Below are 16,115 nucleotides of genomic sequence, written 5' to 3'. Positions count from 1 at the left end.
GCAGTCTTAATAAAATTAAATGCCTTTACCAGCCTTCCATGGATGATTCAGAATGGTATATGCTATACTACATCCTCTTATTTTCCATAGACAAAAGCCCTTGCATTTCTAATCTCTCCTGAAACAGAATCTCTCACAGGCACTCATGCCCATGTGCACAAAAGAGGCCAGATACTTAATTGCAGTCAAAATGCTAATTACAAGTTACAATCTTGGATGTCTAGGCAATAGCAAAATATTCCGGCACCCCCAAAATCTTATTTTGGGCATTCTGTAGAACTCTCGGTCTCTTTTGAATTTAGAATTGAAGAATCACTGTCTCTCACTTACTTGTCCCCATATTTATTTTCAATTGATATCTGAAAACGGTATGTGATGCAAGTAAAATTTTTATCCCACCTTGGCAAAAGTCCTTAATGTTCTTACTAAGCCTTTTCTGCACAATCATGACTTTAATGCACTGCACTCATAACTAGCAGTGAGAATTTTTTTTCTAATTGATGATGATCTACAACAAGTACAAAGTATTGTGGATGGTATTGGCATAAGTCCATTCCAATCTCTCACTCTGCTCCAGTGCCGCCAGTCTCACCCGCATACTGTGCCTGTGGATGGCTTGAACTGTGCCCTCCTTTGTACATTGACTGGATTAAAAGGAAACAGAGCTTCTAAAATCTGCAACTAACATGAAATAAAATAACACACAATGTCTCAGTGTAACAGCTATGGTCTTTATACTTCTGTTTAAGTCCTTTTGTTTATCCGTATCGTATGTGGACAATTAGCTGCCAAGTCACAAAATGCACTCTGTCCTTTTTTAAGTTATGCTGAACCTAATAATGCCAACAAGAGTTCTGTTTCTGTTTACTCAGTAGTAAGCAGCCATAAGACTCCTCCTTTTCAAATAAATACCAGATTCATGATGGGATACATTTAAGTTGCAGCTACCACACAAATAAACCTATTGGGTGCTATTGCTTTTATCTTATGATTAGAAGTAGAATTCAGCTTTCACATGAAAAGATTCACTGACAATTTAAAATTGTTAAAATACTGTGCTAAGATTACTAGCAAAATTTTAGATTATTAAAGCTGAAATAATTTAAATCTGAATTTATCACCTTTTATACTTTTTTCCCTTCTGTTTTCACATGCTTCAGAGCAGGCAATGAAAATTAACACATTCAGTTTCAGGGATTCTAGATAGTTTCACTCAAAGTAAACCCACATTCCTCTAGCTGGGATTAACAGACTGTGTGAGAATATTCATCAGGAGTTTTCATTGTTTTTACTGGGATTTTTTGTATACAGATTTGAAATGTTTTCTATAGGAAGGCTCATATGACTGTTAGATATAATTCAAAATAAAAACCCACTATAAAACACATATGTGAAAACAAATTTAAATAGGTAGTTTCCATATGACATTTATTATAAAACAGAATTAAAAAAGAGCAAGATAAGTTAAATATAGTTCAATGCAACATAGCTAGCCTGTACTATGTTCCCAATTTTCATTCTTCAGGACATAGTGTCTCCCTGTGCTTTTTTGTTCTTTTAACATCAAAAAGCAGTGATATTTGAAAGCTTACAATTACAAAGAATTGAACTTCTTTTGCCCATTGACTTCTTTCTTTCTTTTTCTTTCACTTAAATAAAGAATTATTTTAAATGTAGATGATAAATGATAACAAGGTTTTTCATCTCTGACCTTTGCGTTGCTTTCAGTGACTCAAAAGGCTTAACCTTTACTTGAAAAGCCATGTACTGATCTAATGGGATCTTCAAGCAGAACAGATATAATGTCCTGATATATATATTTGCACACTATAACCTTTAGCTCATAACCATATTCCAAGGTCACTTTAAGCACAGCTGTTACCTGCACTTGGGACACAGTCAAAGGATAGCGAAATAATATCCAGGTGACTCCTTCACTGCAGGGTGGAATGGTTAGAGAGCCCTCATACACCCAGTAGTCACGCAGAAGAGGATCTGAAATTAAAAGAAATGTGGAATTTTAATGACATTAAGGAAAATAATTGTGTCTTTCAATTATAACAGCTTATGATAGCCATGGGTTTGCTCATATGACGAGCAAGTTTGTATGCAGTGAAAGAAGGTGTGAATTTATAACCTGTCAAGGACTGTCCACTACTTTCTCATGTGAATGTACATCAGCTTGTGGCCATTATATTACAGTAACTTCCCCCTGCAGACGAGTATTTTAAACATGAAAATGACACTTCATAGATCTGAAGAATAACAAGCACAACTCCTTATACTAACACAGCCAATAAATAACATGGTGGGAAAGAACTCCTGTTAGTGTCTAAAGCTAAAAGAGACATCCCATTTTGAAGGCAATGAGGCTCTGATGATCAAATTTTAACTGACTTATACATTTAGAGTATGTCTCAAGGATTAATTTATTTCAATTTTTAGAAAAAAATCAGTGAAAACAGCTCAAGCCAAACTTATCAGTTCGTAGTTCTGGTGACATGTTTTTTGAGATGCACTGGTGCCTCCTAGCTTTGGAAAAGTGAGTTGAACTTCACAGGGGAAAAAATCAAGGTTTATTTAAGAATAAACTTATTTTAATAAGTTTACAAATGTATTAATAGCTTACTAAATAACTGTTAGAATAAACAGTTGTCTCTCAAGAAAACATACAATCATTTGTCCAAGCAGAGTTTTAACTCTACATACAACGTGTTTGATTTTAATTATTTTAATTTTAATTTCTCAAAGATTCACACACTTCATAAGTGAGACTACACAGGGCTTTCCTTTGCTGCTGTAGGCCCTACTCACAAATGACTCTCTGACACAGCTTAAGAAGTACAGAGAGGAAACTGCCTGACTGTAAAAGAGGGGACAAGAAACAAACCTAAAGAGGAACTGGAGACAAAGGGTGGTTACTCATCGCATGGAGAGCTAGGGGGAAGGTTGTGACTAGCTTGACAAGGACAGAATGGGAGACTGCAGACAAATAAACTTGTTTGGCTGACCTAACCTGTTACTACCATTTCACTACTAGCTCAGAGGAATATCAGTAGAATTGAATCTTGCTAATGAAGCCTGTGATTGTCAGTGAATGGATTGTGTTTAGTTGGTGTAATTTTCTTCCTCGGTTAGGGAATTATACAGCAAATTCATTGAAAGCAAGTTGCATTATCAAACACTCAAAAGTTAAGAACTGCAAGAATTAAGTCAGCCATCCTGTGCATGCCTTGTGACACCGCCTTGTTACATGATCACATATGTCTTTTCTACAGAATCTTTCATCTTCTTTTAAAAAGCACCTAATAACATTTGGATTTCTCAGTACAGTATGTGGTCCTTGGTCTTCTCTTTCCCATGCTATTCAAATCCTTCTTGTTAGAAGGACCGTATTTTCTCATTTTTCAGATTGCTAACGCACTCATTTCCTCACTGTCTGAGTGCTTCACAAACAGCAATTAATTTACCCTCCCAACACACCAGTGTGCTGAGGAAGGACAGAATAGCCCCACATTTTAAAGCTGGGGAACTGAGGCACAGACAAGTTAAGGTCAAATGCATCTATTCGCTTGAGGTGTTCAATATGAGATGCTTAGAACCTGATTTCTCAGAGTAGTTAACTTTCTCTAGGACTTAATGCAGTCAGAGCACTGCTCCCATTGACTTCAGTTGGAGGCATAAGCACTCAGCACTTCTGCAAATCAGACCCCATGATCTCAAGTTGGGCACCTAAAAATGAGGAACACACAGTTAGAGATGACTTATGAAAATTTTGGTTTATGTGACTTGATCAGCATCAAACAGGAACTGTGAGGCAGGGGTCCTGCGAAAAATAACTTACGGTCAGGCAACTAGAAGATGTTCTGTAATGTATATGCATGAAGTGGTACAGGCAGCCTTAATTCCTGCAGTTCCTAATTGCTGAGCACTTGACTTTGCAACCTAAACAATACTCCTTTGATATAATTAATATAGTTTAACGTAGACCTAGATTACTTTGGAAAATTAAAGATTTTACATGGAATTTAGCTCAGAAGGATTCCTTGTAGAAACACTCATCTTGCAGAAGCACATTTTTTAAAGTCTTATTTTTTTTCAAGACAAGGTAGAGGAAGTGATTGTTTCTTACTGTTACTTTTTAACTTTTAGCTATACGAATTTGAATTTGCCTCCCATTGTCACTACTACTTGTATGCTATACCACTGTCACTGCATTATGGCACTGTCCTTTGATGCTGCCAAAAAGCTGCCTTGGTAATTGGGTAACCTTTCGCTTCCTATTTTATGCCAAAGTAGAGAAAGGCGTACACAGAGCTCCCCCTCTACGTGGGATGATAAATCAATAAAGCTAGCCACAGTGTTGCCAGCAGTGCAGGGACTACAGTACCACATCCCACTCGCACGACGAAGGTGCAGATCTATCCTGAGTTCCAAAGAGACTGCATCCCTATCCCTGTCAGCACCACCAGGTGCAAAATGCATTACCACCGTAAGGGACACACTCTCAGGCTTGCACTTAGGCTATGCTTTAGATCAAGATTGTGTCAGCCTCTGCAATTAGCTAGTAATCCACCCACACAAAAGTAAGCAAAGGCACCTACCTGGCAATAAAGAGTTGGGATTAAAACAGGGTATTGTTTTGGACTTTCCCTGAAAAAATGAATACAAATCAATCTCATCTCTAGTTTCCTATTAAAGTGATGATGAATGGAGAGGTAAAACACACTGTGTGTTCTTATAACATTAAGCCTTGAATTTCTGTGCAAATCAACCTCATTAATAGCCCCCATTTAATCACCATTGCATTTGTCCTTGCAGCTACACAAACACTTTTCTTATTCTATTTTATATTTTACTTCTGACATTATCTCAGCAATTTGTTAACTTTCTGCTTTTAGTACCTGGGCTCCTTCCAGGTCCAAGCCTTGAAATCCTCTACATGAAATTCAGGGGTTCCATACAAAATGAGTTTAAAAAACAAGGGCCAAAGTGAGCTTTTCCTTGACTGACGTGGGTAACATTTAATAAAACAAAGATAATTCCATGTATCTAATGCAAGAAAATCTTATGTATGCCAAAAGTATGTTTGATATTGACCCTCTGAAAGTCATTAGTATAACACACTCACAATGACAAGGCCTTTCATGACCTTCCTCTACTTGGCTGTCCTTTCAGTAATGAAACTACAGAGTTCCACACACTATTGTTTTCTCTGACACGTTCGTAAACAATGAGACTGTAATATTAAACCTCATGACTGAAACTTACCATACATTATTTGAGTAAAAGAAGATTTTCAACTCCCTTCTAATAACAGCTTCTAATATTTTACACTTCAGCATCCACTGAAGTGAAAGGCTAATCTCTCCAGACCAGTACAGAACATCTCATTAATACATCTCAAAATTCTTTAAAACCAAAGGTATGATTATTTCTATGTTACAGAGAGAGACCACGAAGCAGACAGATGGAAGTAACTTGCCCACAGTCATTTAAGACAGCATCAACATTCTGGAGAGCACTCTTATCTCCTCAGTCCTGCTAGGCTTATTATTTGACCTTCAGGATCTCCACACATAATCCACCTGACAAGACAACATTATGTTCTTGCTGATTTCCCACTCCAAGTTAATGTGGGTGCTCAGTTCATCTATTGTTTTCCTCTGCAAACAAAACCAGGTAAGTCTGAGGATACTGCTGCTGGTGTTCACTAAGCATGTTGCAGTGCTTGCATTCACGCTGACTCCATGATAACCACTGAAAAGGCAGCATTTGCATTCAGTTACTGGTATGTAACATCAAACTTTCTGGCCACCAGAAAAGAAAGTAACTACAAAGACCATATACTATCTGAATACTGAAAAATGCTGAGGTTCTGATGCAGGCCACCAAATGATGGCTTTCACACATGCTTTTACTACAGATGCACCTGAAACCCTTCTCTTGGCTTCATATAGACCTTTCGCTTACTGACTCTCTCCGGTCAGTGAAGGACACATTTCTTCAGACAATGCCTTACCTTGTACTGGATGTCCTGGAGAATTTCAGTTACAGCCTTTAGGCCTACATGCTCTTTTCCTATCTGAAACACGGCAAGCAAAGATGAGTTTCAGTATTTTGCTATTTCAGAAACTGTGAGGCAAGAAAGAGGTCAACCAGAACAGTAAGGTCTGCAGTTGTTTTTAGTTAAGCTACACAACCTTGTGTTAATCAAATACACTGACACATGGCAAGTCCAAACAATTAAATCACTATAAAGTCAGCAGTCAAAAGTAACCGAGGTGTAAATAACTTTAAAGCAGAGACAGAAAGTCACAGAACCAGAGAAAGAGTCACAGTTAGGTCTGGCAAGTTTTGACTAACCCTGTTTTGCAGCATATACTGCATATGGAATCAAAATCATGCAGCATTATGGCATATAAATGCCAAGGATATAGTTTGTCCTTACCAGTTTTGGTCAGAAAAGCACACAGAAAGGAACAGACTGAACAAGCACGACATGCACTTTCTGAACTTGTTCCCACAGCACTGCAAATCTGGCTGAAGGTATCTCTGCAGCTTGGGGGAGTTTCTCCCTGCCTGCAGAGCACAGAATGGCAGATCCCCTACCTCACGGCATCTCTGGGATCCTGCCGGCGAAAGCCAAGCTCCCGGCAGCCTGCAGCACTGCCTTTACTGAGTGACTTTAAGGCACAGAAGATGGGGCTTTCAAAAGAAACCCACTGTTGAAATACGAGATTCTTATTTTCCATGAATGTCATTCACTCTGCACACTGATTTCAGCTGCTTTTCACCTAAGCGACCCATCCTAGGACCCTAGTTTTTGCCTGCAGAATAACATTGTCAACATAGGAAGACAGAACAGCCTTCCACTTGATTTCTTTGCCAACATGTACATATACGAGGTCAGGAACGAAGCAGGCATGAGTGAGAACAGGAGAGGTGGACCCTGAAAAATTTGCTTGCTTTTTGTTTCTCTTGGAATAGAACGGCACAGCAGTCACTGCAAGGAAACAACTGCATGTCAACAAATGTACTTTATTATTTCTAAGAATTTAAGAGGATTTTCTTTCGTATCAGAATGGGATTTCAATTAAAAAAACAAAATCTTCAAAGTGCATAAAACGTATTTAAATCTCTTCAAAGACACTGTTTCTAAATTAATAATCAACAAGGGCTGTCACTTCAATCAGGGAAAATATTTTCACTGACCTTAAAATGATGTGTTTGAGTACTGTGGTGTGAAACTATTATATTTCCATGCCTTTAACAGGAAAAAATGGTCACCAAATTTCCTCTCCCTGTTCCTTTAATAAACAGCACAAATACTATTTTTCCTTGGTCAATTGTAATTATATGATGCCTTTCTTGGCTAATGAAAAAGCCCTTTGGAATGCTTATGAACTTCAATGAAGGTGAGAGACCAGAAATGGAAAATGTATCATAAAAGCTTCAGATTTATTTAAGAACTTATATATAACTTTCTAACTAACTCGAAGGTTACCTCTGCCGGAATTAGAAGGTGACTTACAAAGCAATTATCACACAGCCCTCTAGGATACAAAACTGAAGACTTTCTGACTTTCATTTTTAGCAGTTCTATCTGAGTGTTGGAGCTATAACCAATGTACCTTTAAATTCAAACAGAGGTAAAACTCATAAGGCACTCATAAACTCATTATGAAATACAACAAATTAATAATGTCACTGTGAAAGAAAATCCATTTGCTCTAAGCATGAACTCTAAACCTCTTCCTCCCAATGCATTTAAATAAAACAGTTTGCCATTTCTCATGAGGAGGATGAGAATCTGGTGTTTGAGGACTAAAACTGAAAATCTTCTTTATAAGGTGCATCCCTTGAAAAATCTTCAACACCAATTTCATTGTGGGGCTAACTTCCCAGCTTGCATTGCACCTTCATCCCGGCAGGCATTCAGCCTCCTCATTGCAGGCTTTTCTGAGGGTCTGTGGCAAGACTCATTACACTCTCAGCCTGGCATCTCTGAAGAAGTAATATGACCCCACTTCACATTCATCCCATCTGAAGAAACACGCTTGTCCCTGTGTTCAGAAAAGCACAATCCTACTACCACTTTTCAGCTGCACCAATGGGTTAGTAGGCTTTTTTCCCCTCTTTCCTCCTCTCCTCTGTGTATTTCCTCAATCCCCGAACAGCAGGCCTGGCCAGGAATGGAGAAAAACACATTACAGATACAGTGAAGCACTTGTACCTCCTGACAGCCTTCATTCTGTCCTCAGAGGAATGGAGAGTGGATGTCTGCTTAACCCAGAGTCACAGAGAGATGGCCAACTATGTATTATCCCTTCTTTAACTAAAATACTTCCAATACCCTGTTTAAACAAGAATTACTTAGCGCATACACAGAAGACATGACTGAGAAGTATTTTTCGAATAGAATACCAGCAGTCATACACTGGTTTATTTTATGAAGTTATTAAAAAATGAAAGAAAATGGCAAGAAAGTCATTTTCCTCAGACATATGATAGAGCATGGTAACAAGTGCAACAGAGGGAACTTACCTGCACAAACAAAGCAATAATAGCTATGCCGTGCTTCTTCCCTACTGCCTCATCAATGCTGCTGTACAGTGTGGAGTTCCAGTGCATTAGATGAAGCTAAAACAAAGCAGTGCAAATAAACCAATAGAGAAATACATTTTGCAGTAAAAAACACCAGCAGCTAATGTCAGTTGACAAAGCCTCAGTAAGTGTGTGTGCACGCATGAATATACATATGTGCATGCCTATGGTTGTGCATGTCTATATAAGTGGATTGCTATTATAAACATCAGGAATTCCAAGGAAAAAAAAGGTCAGCTGCAGAGAAAGTGACATACAGCCAGTTACCAAATATCTACAACAAAGGTGTGAATAACTATGCTAATGATGATTTACTAACTCCCTCACTTTAAATACTGAAGTAATGTCAGCTAATGAAACCCACCAGTGTTGCCTCTCAGCCAGCCAGCCCTCTTCCAAGGCAGGAGTATGGTTACAGACACAGGCTGTCCAAACACACCTTTGACTGGCTGACTGTACTATCTTAATGTCACTTGTCTCACATATCACCATGTCATTACCTAAATGTCCATCGTAAGGGTAGAAGTGATTTCAGGAAAGGTTAAACACAGAGAAACTCAAGCAGAGAAAAATGGCTGGAGGATCACCTTAGGGGCAGACCCAAAAGGGATGCTAAAGAGTAAAACACAAGCCCTCAGCTGCTTTCTTCCACCAGGTAGCAGGGCCTGTCGGAGTTCATACATGAATGCATGTCAGGCAGCAGACAGCGCATGGTAAAGACGACGTCTGCTCTGGTGAGGTGTCACAGCATGATTTGGGAAGTGGTGTTTGAGAAAGGTGCTGGAAAACAGACTAGCAGGCAGTCGGAAAGGGAGGATGGAAGAGAGGGGAGGGAGGGGAAGGAGGAGGGTGGGAAGGAAGATGGAGGGGAAGCGAAAGAGAGAAATGCTGGAAAACAGACTGACAGCTGGAAGGAAAGAAAGAAAGAGAGAAAGAGAAGCAGGGAAGAAGGAAGGGAGGGAGGGAGGAAGGGAGGAAGGGAGGAAGGGAGCAAGGGAGGGAGGAGACAGTACTATCCACTGAGGCGTAATATGCATTTCAAACTGTTTTTCCATGATGCACATGTGGTCACTCTTCCCTTATTTAATCTCCAATGAGAATCTTGGGCACTCCTCTTGATGACTGTCACTTCAAAAGTCAATACAAAATTTTAAATGAACATACTGTAAAGCAAATTAAATTCCAAATTATCATACAAATAATTCTATTCATGCTGTACTAAAAACATGAAATCTTTTTCTTAAAAAACTTCATAATTCATTTGCACATGAGAACACTAATACAAATGTACTTGCCCATGGCTACAAAACTTCTAGACATAAAAATGCGCCCTGTTAGAACTAAGCTATCTCACTATCGCTGAGGGATTTACTTGGTGCCATGTATTTTATCATCTATAAAAATCTTTGTTACACATTCGTTTTGCCTTCAGCTTTTAAAGGAACAAAACCACTGGGTCATATAACAAGATTCCAGTCTCCCAACGTACACATTAGCAGACACAGAACTAGCACCACCCACGAAAATATAGCCACAGCATCGCATTTTCCGAGAGGAAAACGACCATTTTCCATGGCATTTGCACCCGCTGTCCACTGGAGGGGGCTGACGGAGCCCCACTGCCCTCCCCAAAATCCTGACGGGAAGAAGGAAACATGAAAGAGAAAGGCCAGGGTGGCTGCAGTGGGGTTGGCCATGCCCTTGGTGCGGCGAGAACACCCCTGCGTGGCACGGCCACGGCCACTCGGTGGGTTGGCAGCGTCAAAGCACGCTTCTCCTTTGGCGGCTGGGAACAATCGCGCCGAAAGCCATCGCCGAACGTAAATAGGCCGTGACTTTGGCTGCGTCAACAGCCGGGTCTCAGCTAAAGCTGCCGTGGCACTCGGCAGCGTGTTACGTTCCTGTGGACGTGTAGTCTAACCTGACATCTGTCGGCATTATGACAACACCGGGTTTTTCTGAAGATCTGAAAGGAAAACGCTGAGCCTCAGCAAGAGGAAAATGAGCAAGCACTTCAGTCCATACCAGCAATGACCCCAGCTTATCCAGAACAGACTGCTGTCCTGTCTTAGGCAGCAGACTCATCAGGGCAGAGACCTTCATATGATAAGGTTATATATCAGCTAGAAAGATGACACCAAAACCTCTGTGTAATACTAAAAACCATTAAGAGGTCTAGAATTAGCCTGTGCAGCATAGCACATAGCCTGTGCATAAGCAGCCTGACAGAAAGATGTGCTGCCAAGATACACTTAGCTGCTGCATGAAAGAGGGACCACAGTGTAAAACGCCCTGCAGCTGGAACTGCCTTACAAGGAACATACCTACCAGCCAGCACCTATTCCCACACCTCCACGGGTCATGGGGAGAGTAAGTTAAGTGTTGGCTACACATTTTAAGTGTATCTTTAGGTCTCTGCATCCCCTCCAGGCCTCCTTCCTTTCCACCAACTCAAAAGAGGTGAGAATGGTCTACTAAAAGAAAAACATAACACAAAGACAAAAAATGGATGTACTTAAGGCTAATGTAGACATGCCTAGACTAGGTTCAGCTTTGGTAATCAACATTAGTAAAGATACCGAAATAGGCACTCGGCACTTTCTTGTCCAAAGGTTTTAGTAACTTTGATGTTCTGCTCAAAGATGCTTATAATACATACTAGGCTCCTTGGAACAAGAATCATCATTTTGTACTGGGCTGCTAAAGCCCAAGGTAGAATGGACTTCTGGTCTGTGTTTAAGACGCTACTGCCTTACTTCCTAGAGGATAATTACAGTGGATTAGTAATCTGGTTTTTACACAGCAGGCTGTGAACTTGCTGTCATAAACACTGTGGTGCCAAATAGCATCAGCAGGATCATAAATGGATTAGACAAATTACGGACAAGTCCAAAAACAGACACTGAAGAGAACAGGCAGTGATGCCGCCTCTAGCACTCCTAGTTCTGTGATGTCAGATAACTGGGGAGTACCACAAAAAGCAGTCAGGCTCATGTGCTCTCCCTGTACAGCATCCCTTACTGACACTGCAAGAGACAGAGTACTGTATGGACCACTGGCCTGATCCAGCAGTGTATTTATTACGTTCCCATGTTCTGAATCAAGGTGATATTCAGAATAGCTATTCACAGAAAAGGTTCTGTCATTAGGGATTTACAAACTGAAATTAGACAGGTAACCTAATGGAAAATAATAATTAAAGCCATAATATTTCCTAACAACAGGCCAACAGGCCTCACATCTCTTGCTCTAACTCTGATAAACCCATGCATGCACACTGAAGTAAATAAACAGATGTTAACATGCACTTAAATACATGGGAGTCAAATCAAATTAATTCTTCTACAGAGCAAGAAAAATGTAGCTCAGATGGGGGCTGGGCAAGCACCCAAAAAAGTGATTCAGAAAGGGAAATATTAGCAAGGAAGCAGTAAGGCCTGAGTGTTAGTAGTAAAGTGTTGCATTCAAATGTATTTGTGTGGTTCCCTTGAGCTGTTCTGCCTTTTGTTTGCTCTTTTTTTATTTGTAACATGACATCAGATGAAAACACCAGATAACAGTTTAAAAAAAAAGATGGCAAAAAGTCTACAAACATTACAAAATTTGCACTCTAGAGAATGCAGTGCACAAACAACATGGCCTGTAACTCTTGTTAATATTTACGGGAACCAGATGCACACAGAGGAAAGATCCCAGTGCCTTCACAACGCTTGAAAGTGCCAATATAATATAATGCCCATGCACATTGACAACTTCACACCCATGCATCTATATCTTACAAGTAGAAATAGCCAGAGAGGCTTATTAGATTAATGCTCTGTATTTTGGTAACCTTCAGTTTTACATTGATTTGAGACAGCTATATAAAAAATACATAGCCACAAAGGGTGCCAGTCTCCAATACAAACATAACCTTGTGGGGTTTTTTTAAATAATCAGCTGCAGTGTATTGGCAGCTTACCATTGTGTGGTTTTCATAGGGAGTGCAAACAAGCCGCATGTCAGTGCGGCAGGAGAGGCTCTGCTCAACTTGCTAGCTAATGTTGTGATACTCGGTAGTTATTACGGTACTGTACAACCAAAATGAGTCCGTTATACTGTTACTGATTATCGGTGGCTGGCTCAGTGTGCCAGACAGCATATTTTTACAAAATAATCAGAAAGCTGTGAGAAACTCCTTAGCACTCAAAAAATACATTTTTCTCTTGGATAAAAAAAAAATATAATTGGAGCCTTTTAATATTCCAGCTGTAAATCAAAGAATTGTAGCAGTGCCTTCCTTAAAATCAGATAAACTGAAAACCCATGAAGGCAAATGATTAAATGAACTGCTGATAAAGTTAATTTGTTCTGTGAACAGCTGACGAGATTCTCCTTCACAGGACAGATTAAGAAATTTTTCCATGCAGAAGAGCAAACCCCACAGAAGGATTATTCTGTATGGAAGAAATTTTGATAAACTTCTCAATTTTCATCCAGTCCCCACTCAACCAAAAGATTACAAGGGGCCCATCTCAAATCAAGACTTTCTCAAAACTGAGTAAGGACCTGAGATTCTGGCTTTAAAGTCAATAAACAAACAAAAACCCTACACTTAAATCCATTCCTTTCTCTACCACAGAAATATCTCTTCTGTCAGTATGAAAAGAAAAGGCCTGGGATGGTAGATTTTTACAACGAATCAGAGTCCATGGGATGACAGATTCTGACAGGAATCAGAGTCACTGTATACAACCTAGCACATTTATCAGTTCTGGAAGTCAGTTTCTCTCAATAAAAAACAGAGTTACAAAAATATGTACATTTCTCCCCTGTCTAGGCACTGGCTGCTCTGTGGAAACCTGCAGGGTCCTAAACCCACTGAGTACAAAAATGATCCTTTAAGCTCTGTTGCTGACCTTACTTTATTCCCAGCTCACACATAAAAAAAAACATAATGACAGCATAATTTATGTTGGAAGTGGCCTCTGAAGTTCAACCGCCTCCTTCCTCCGTTCAGAGCAACACCGACTTCAAAGTTAAATACTATTTCAAAGTCAGACCAGGTTGCTCAGGGCCTTGTCTGACTATGTTTTGCATATCTCCGCTGGAGAACCCACAACCCCTCTGGATAACCTGTTCTGTGTTTGCCCTCCCTCATCGCGAAGAATTTTTTCTCCTTGTACCTAATCAGAATCGCTGTTGTTGCAACCTCCCACCCTTTCACACTACCCAGGAGTCTCTGTTTAGGAGCCCAGGCACCAACTGCCCGTGACCACCAGAGTGACACCTCGTTCTCAGACCCTCTCAGTCATCCACCTCTCGGAATGACTATGTTTCACCTAAGCTTACTTTCACCTAAGCTTACCCTACTCTTGCAATGTCAGGGAAGTCACTACTAGCTCTGTCCCTTACTGCGACATGCTGGCATGCATCTGTCACCCAAGTGCCAGACCAAACATAAGACAGGTTCATTCCTTATAGGAAGATACACTCTGAAATAAATCATTGCTCATCTTTTGTTATAACATATCTGATTAATGGTAAGGGTAGAAGACAGACTCTCCTCCAGCGTTTCTCCACTCTTATATGATCTGAGTGTTACAAACTTGCTATAAACCTGCACAATCTGGAATGACTTGCCACCATAAAAAGGAGTCCATATACTGTAACTGCTTTCTTCATGAATACTTACTGCTAAACTGCTGAAACTGTACCTGTTATTTGGATCCCTATAAAACACTGTTCAATGTGCAGTGCTTCCACTGGCTAGGCCAGGTAGTTTGGAACAAAGCACCAAGCCCACATCCCATTGGAGTCAAGGGGAAATGTACCAACAGCAGAACTCCTCCTGACCTCCCTAGCACCAGAACCAGGCCCTGCATAGAAATTTCGCCTGATAAAACCACTGGCAGCTGAGGCAGCAGGAGGCAACAAGAAACACCTGCCCAGCATGGCTGTAGGTCCTGTCTCAACCTAATCGGCAAGCATAGCCCACACTGCAAGAGGCTGTGACATGGTGGTGTTAGGCTGATGGCTGGACTTGATGATCTTAGAGGTCTTTTTCAACCTGAATGATTCTATGGGGAATCCTTCTGTTCAACGGGCTCCTGTTTGCACTATACACACAGCAGGAGACTGTCACTTTAAAATAATTCCTTTTCAGATCTGCAGGTTAAACTACTAGAACATCAGATTGTGACACTATCATCACTAGACTTTCTTGAATCTATGTTGCTGTTGCAATCACCCATTGTACTTTTTCCTCTCTACACTCTTACTCTTTACTAAGGAGCTAATTATTACAAAAGCTTCTTTCTTCAATGCATGCTGAATCATGTGTAAATCAATCTTCTGGAAAGCTTTGCTCCTTGGTCAGATCTAGGTTATTCAGCTATTTCTTGTCAGCTGTGCAACTAGAAATTACAAACTCCAGAAAAGCCTGCTTAGTCTAGTAATACTACAGGACCAGAAGGCATCTAAGGATGAGAAGTATGTTACTGCTCTCATATCTTCCCAACTCTTATTTCAAATCATAGAGGCTGTACCTCAGAAGAATAATATTTAGGTGAATACTGCATCACCATATCTTAACCAGAGTTGCATCTAACACGTTAGACTGGAAATTTTGAGCATATTGCTTTTTGTCACACTTCTGTCACTGCTGAGAAAGAGAGTGGAGCTGCACTCTGCTTTGATTCCACGTAAATACCATCTCAGTGATGAATCTATATCCTTAAGGTAAATTAGAGCAGCTTCAGAGCTGCTCTGCTAATGATTGTAGAGCTAAGAACTGTTCTCCTGGACTCACGCAGGTTTGTTGGAGATCAGTATATTCCAGTTCCATTCACAACAGGCCACAAAAGCTGGAGAGGGAACAGTACAAACGGGAAACTGGCTACCTAACTAGGGCCAGCATAAAGTCTTTTCATTGGTTTGAGAGGGATGAAATGAAGCTGAGGATTTCAGCCGGTAATAAAGGAAGGCAACACAACCTAGTCGTACAATAAAGATATGTAATTTCAACAACGCAAATATTGCGTAAACAACATCTCATGAGGACAAAATGTGGAAAAACTGTGTCTTGCTATTATATATGTGCACAAGAATTCGTGAGTTGATACTTGACTTGGCACTGAATAGTTTCAGGAAGCAATTGACTAAGCTGCTGGCAGTAACCATAACATACAGTAATTAAGTTCCAAATCCTCACAAGGGGACTGAACCAACGATATGACCAGGGCACACAGCTTCAAGAAAAGTGATTAAAAAAAATAGAAAGTTAGTTATTAACAGCCTGTAGGAGAGGTTTAGGAAATTAAAGTTAATGGAATTGATACAGAGGCTGTTTGAAAGTATCTTAGGAGAAACAGGAGTACGTGTACATACTCCACGACACAAAAAAAGAAACAAAAACTCATACAGTAACAAAGCCTGCATGGTTAAACATTACAGTTCAGTCAAGGTAAATACACTTCCTTTGAAAATGCAAATAAAAGCAAATGACTAGATCATGAAATCTGGGCAAA

General features: G+C 40.1%; 1 protein-coding gene across 2 annotated transcripts in view; it reads right to left on the bottom strand.

Annotated features, from left to right (window-relative positions):
• The window catches only part of CA8 (carbonic anhydrase 8), a 53,450-nt gene that overhangs the window by 22,718 nt on the left and 14,617 nt on the right, over positions 1-16,115 (bottom strand). For both annotated transcript variants that reach the window (XM_075416099.1, XM_075416100.1), the window contains exons 4-7: positions 8,548-8,643; positions 6,023-6,085; positions 4,605-4,653; positions 1,883-1,995 (exon numbers count right to left, since the gene is read on the bottom strand). In XM_075416099.1, the coding sequence (XP_075272214.1) occupies positions 1,883-1,995; positions 4,605-4,653; positions 6,023-6,085; positions 8,548-8,643 (321 nt within the window). The remainder of the gene's footprint in view (positions 1-1,882; positions 1,996-4,604; positions 4,654-6,022; positions 6,086-8,547; positions 8,644-16,115) is intronic.

This window comes from Opisthocomus hoazin, chromosome 3 (genome assembly GCF_030867145.1).
Source record: "Opisthocomus hoazin isolate bOpiHoa1 chromosome 3, bOpiHoa1.hap1, whole genome shotgun sequence".
NCBI lineage: Eukaryota > Metazoa > Chordata > Aves > Opisthocomiformes > Opisthocomidae > Opisthocomus > Opisthocomus hoazin.
The sequence above is the reverse complement of the archived record's forward strand: the minus strand, read 5'-3'. Positions and strand labels throughout refer to the sequence as shown.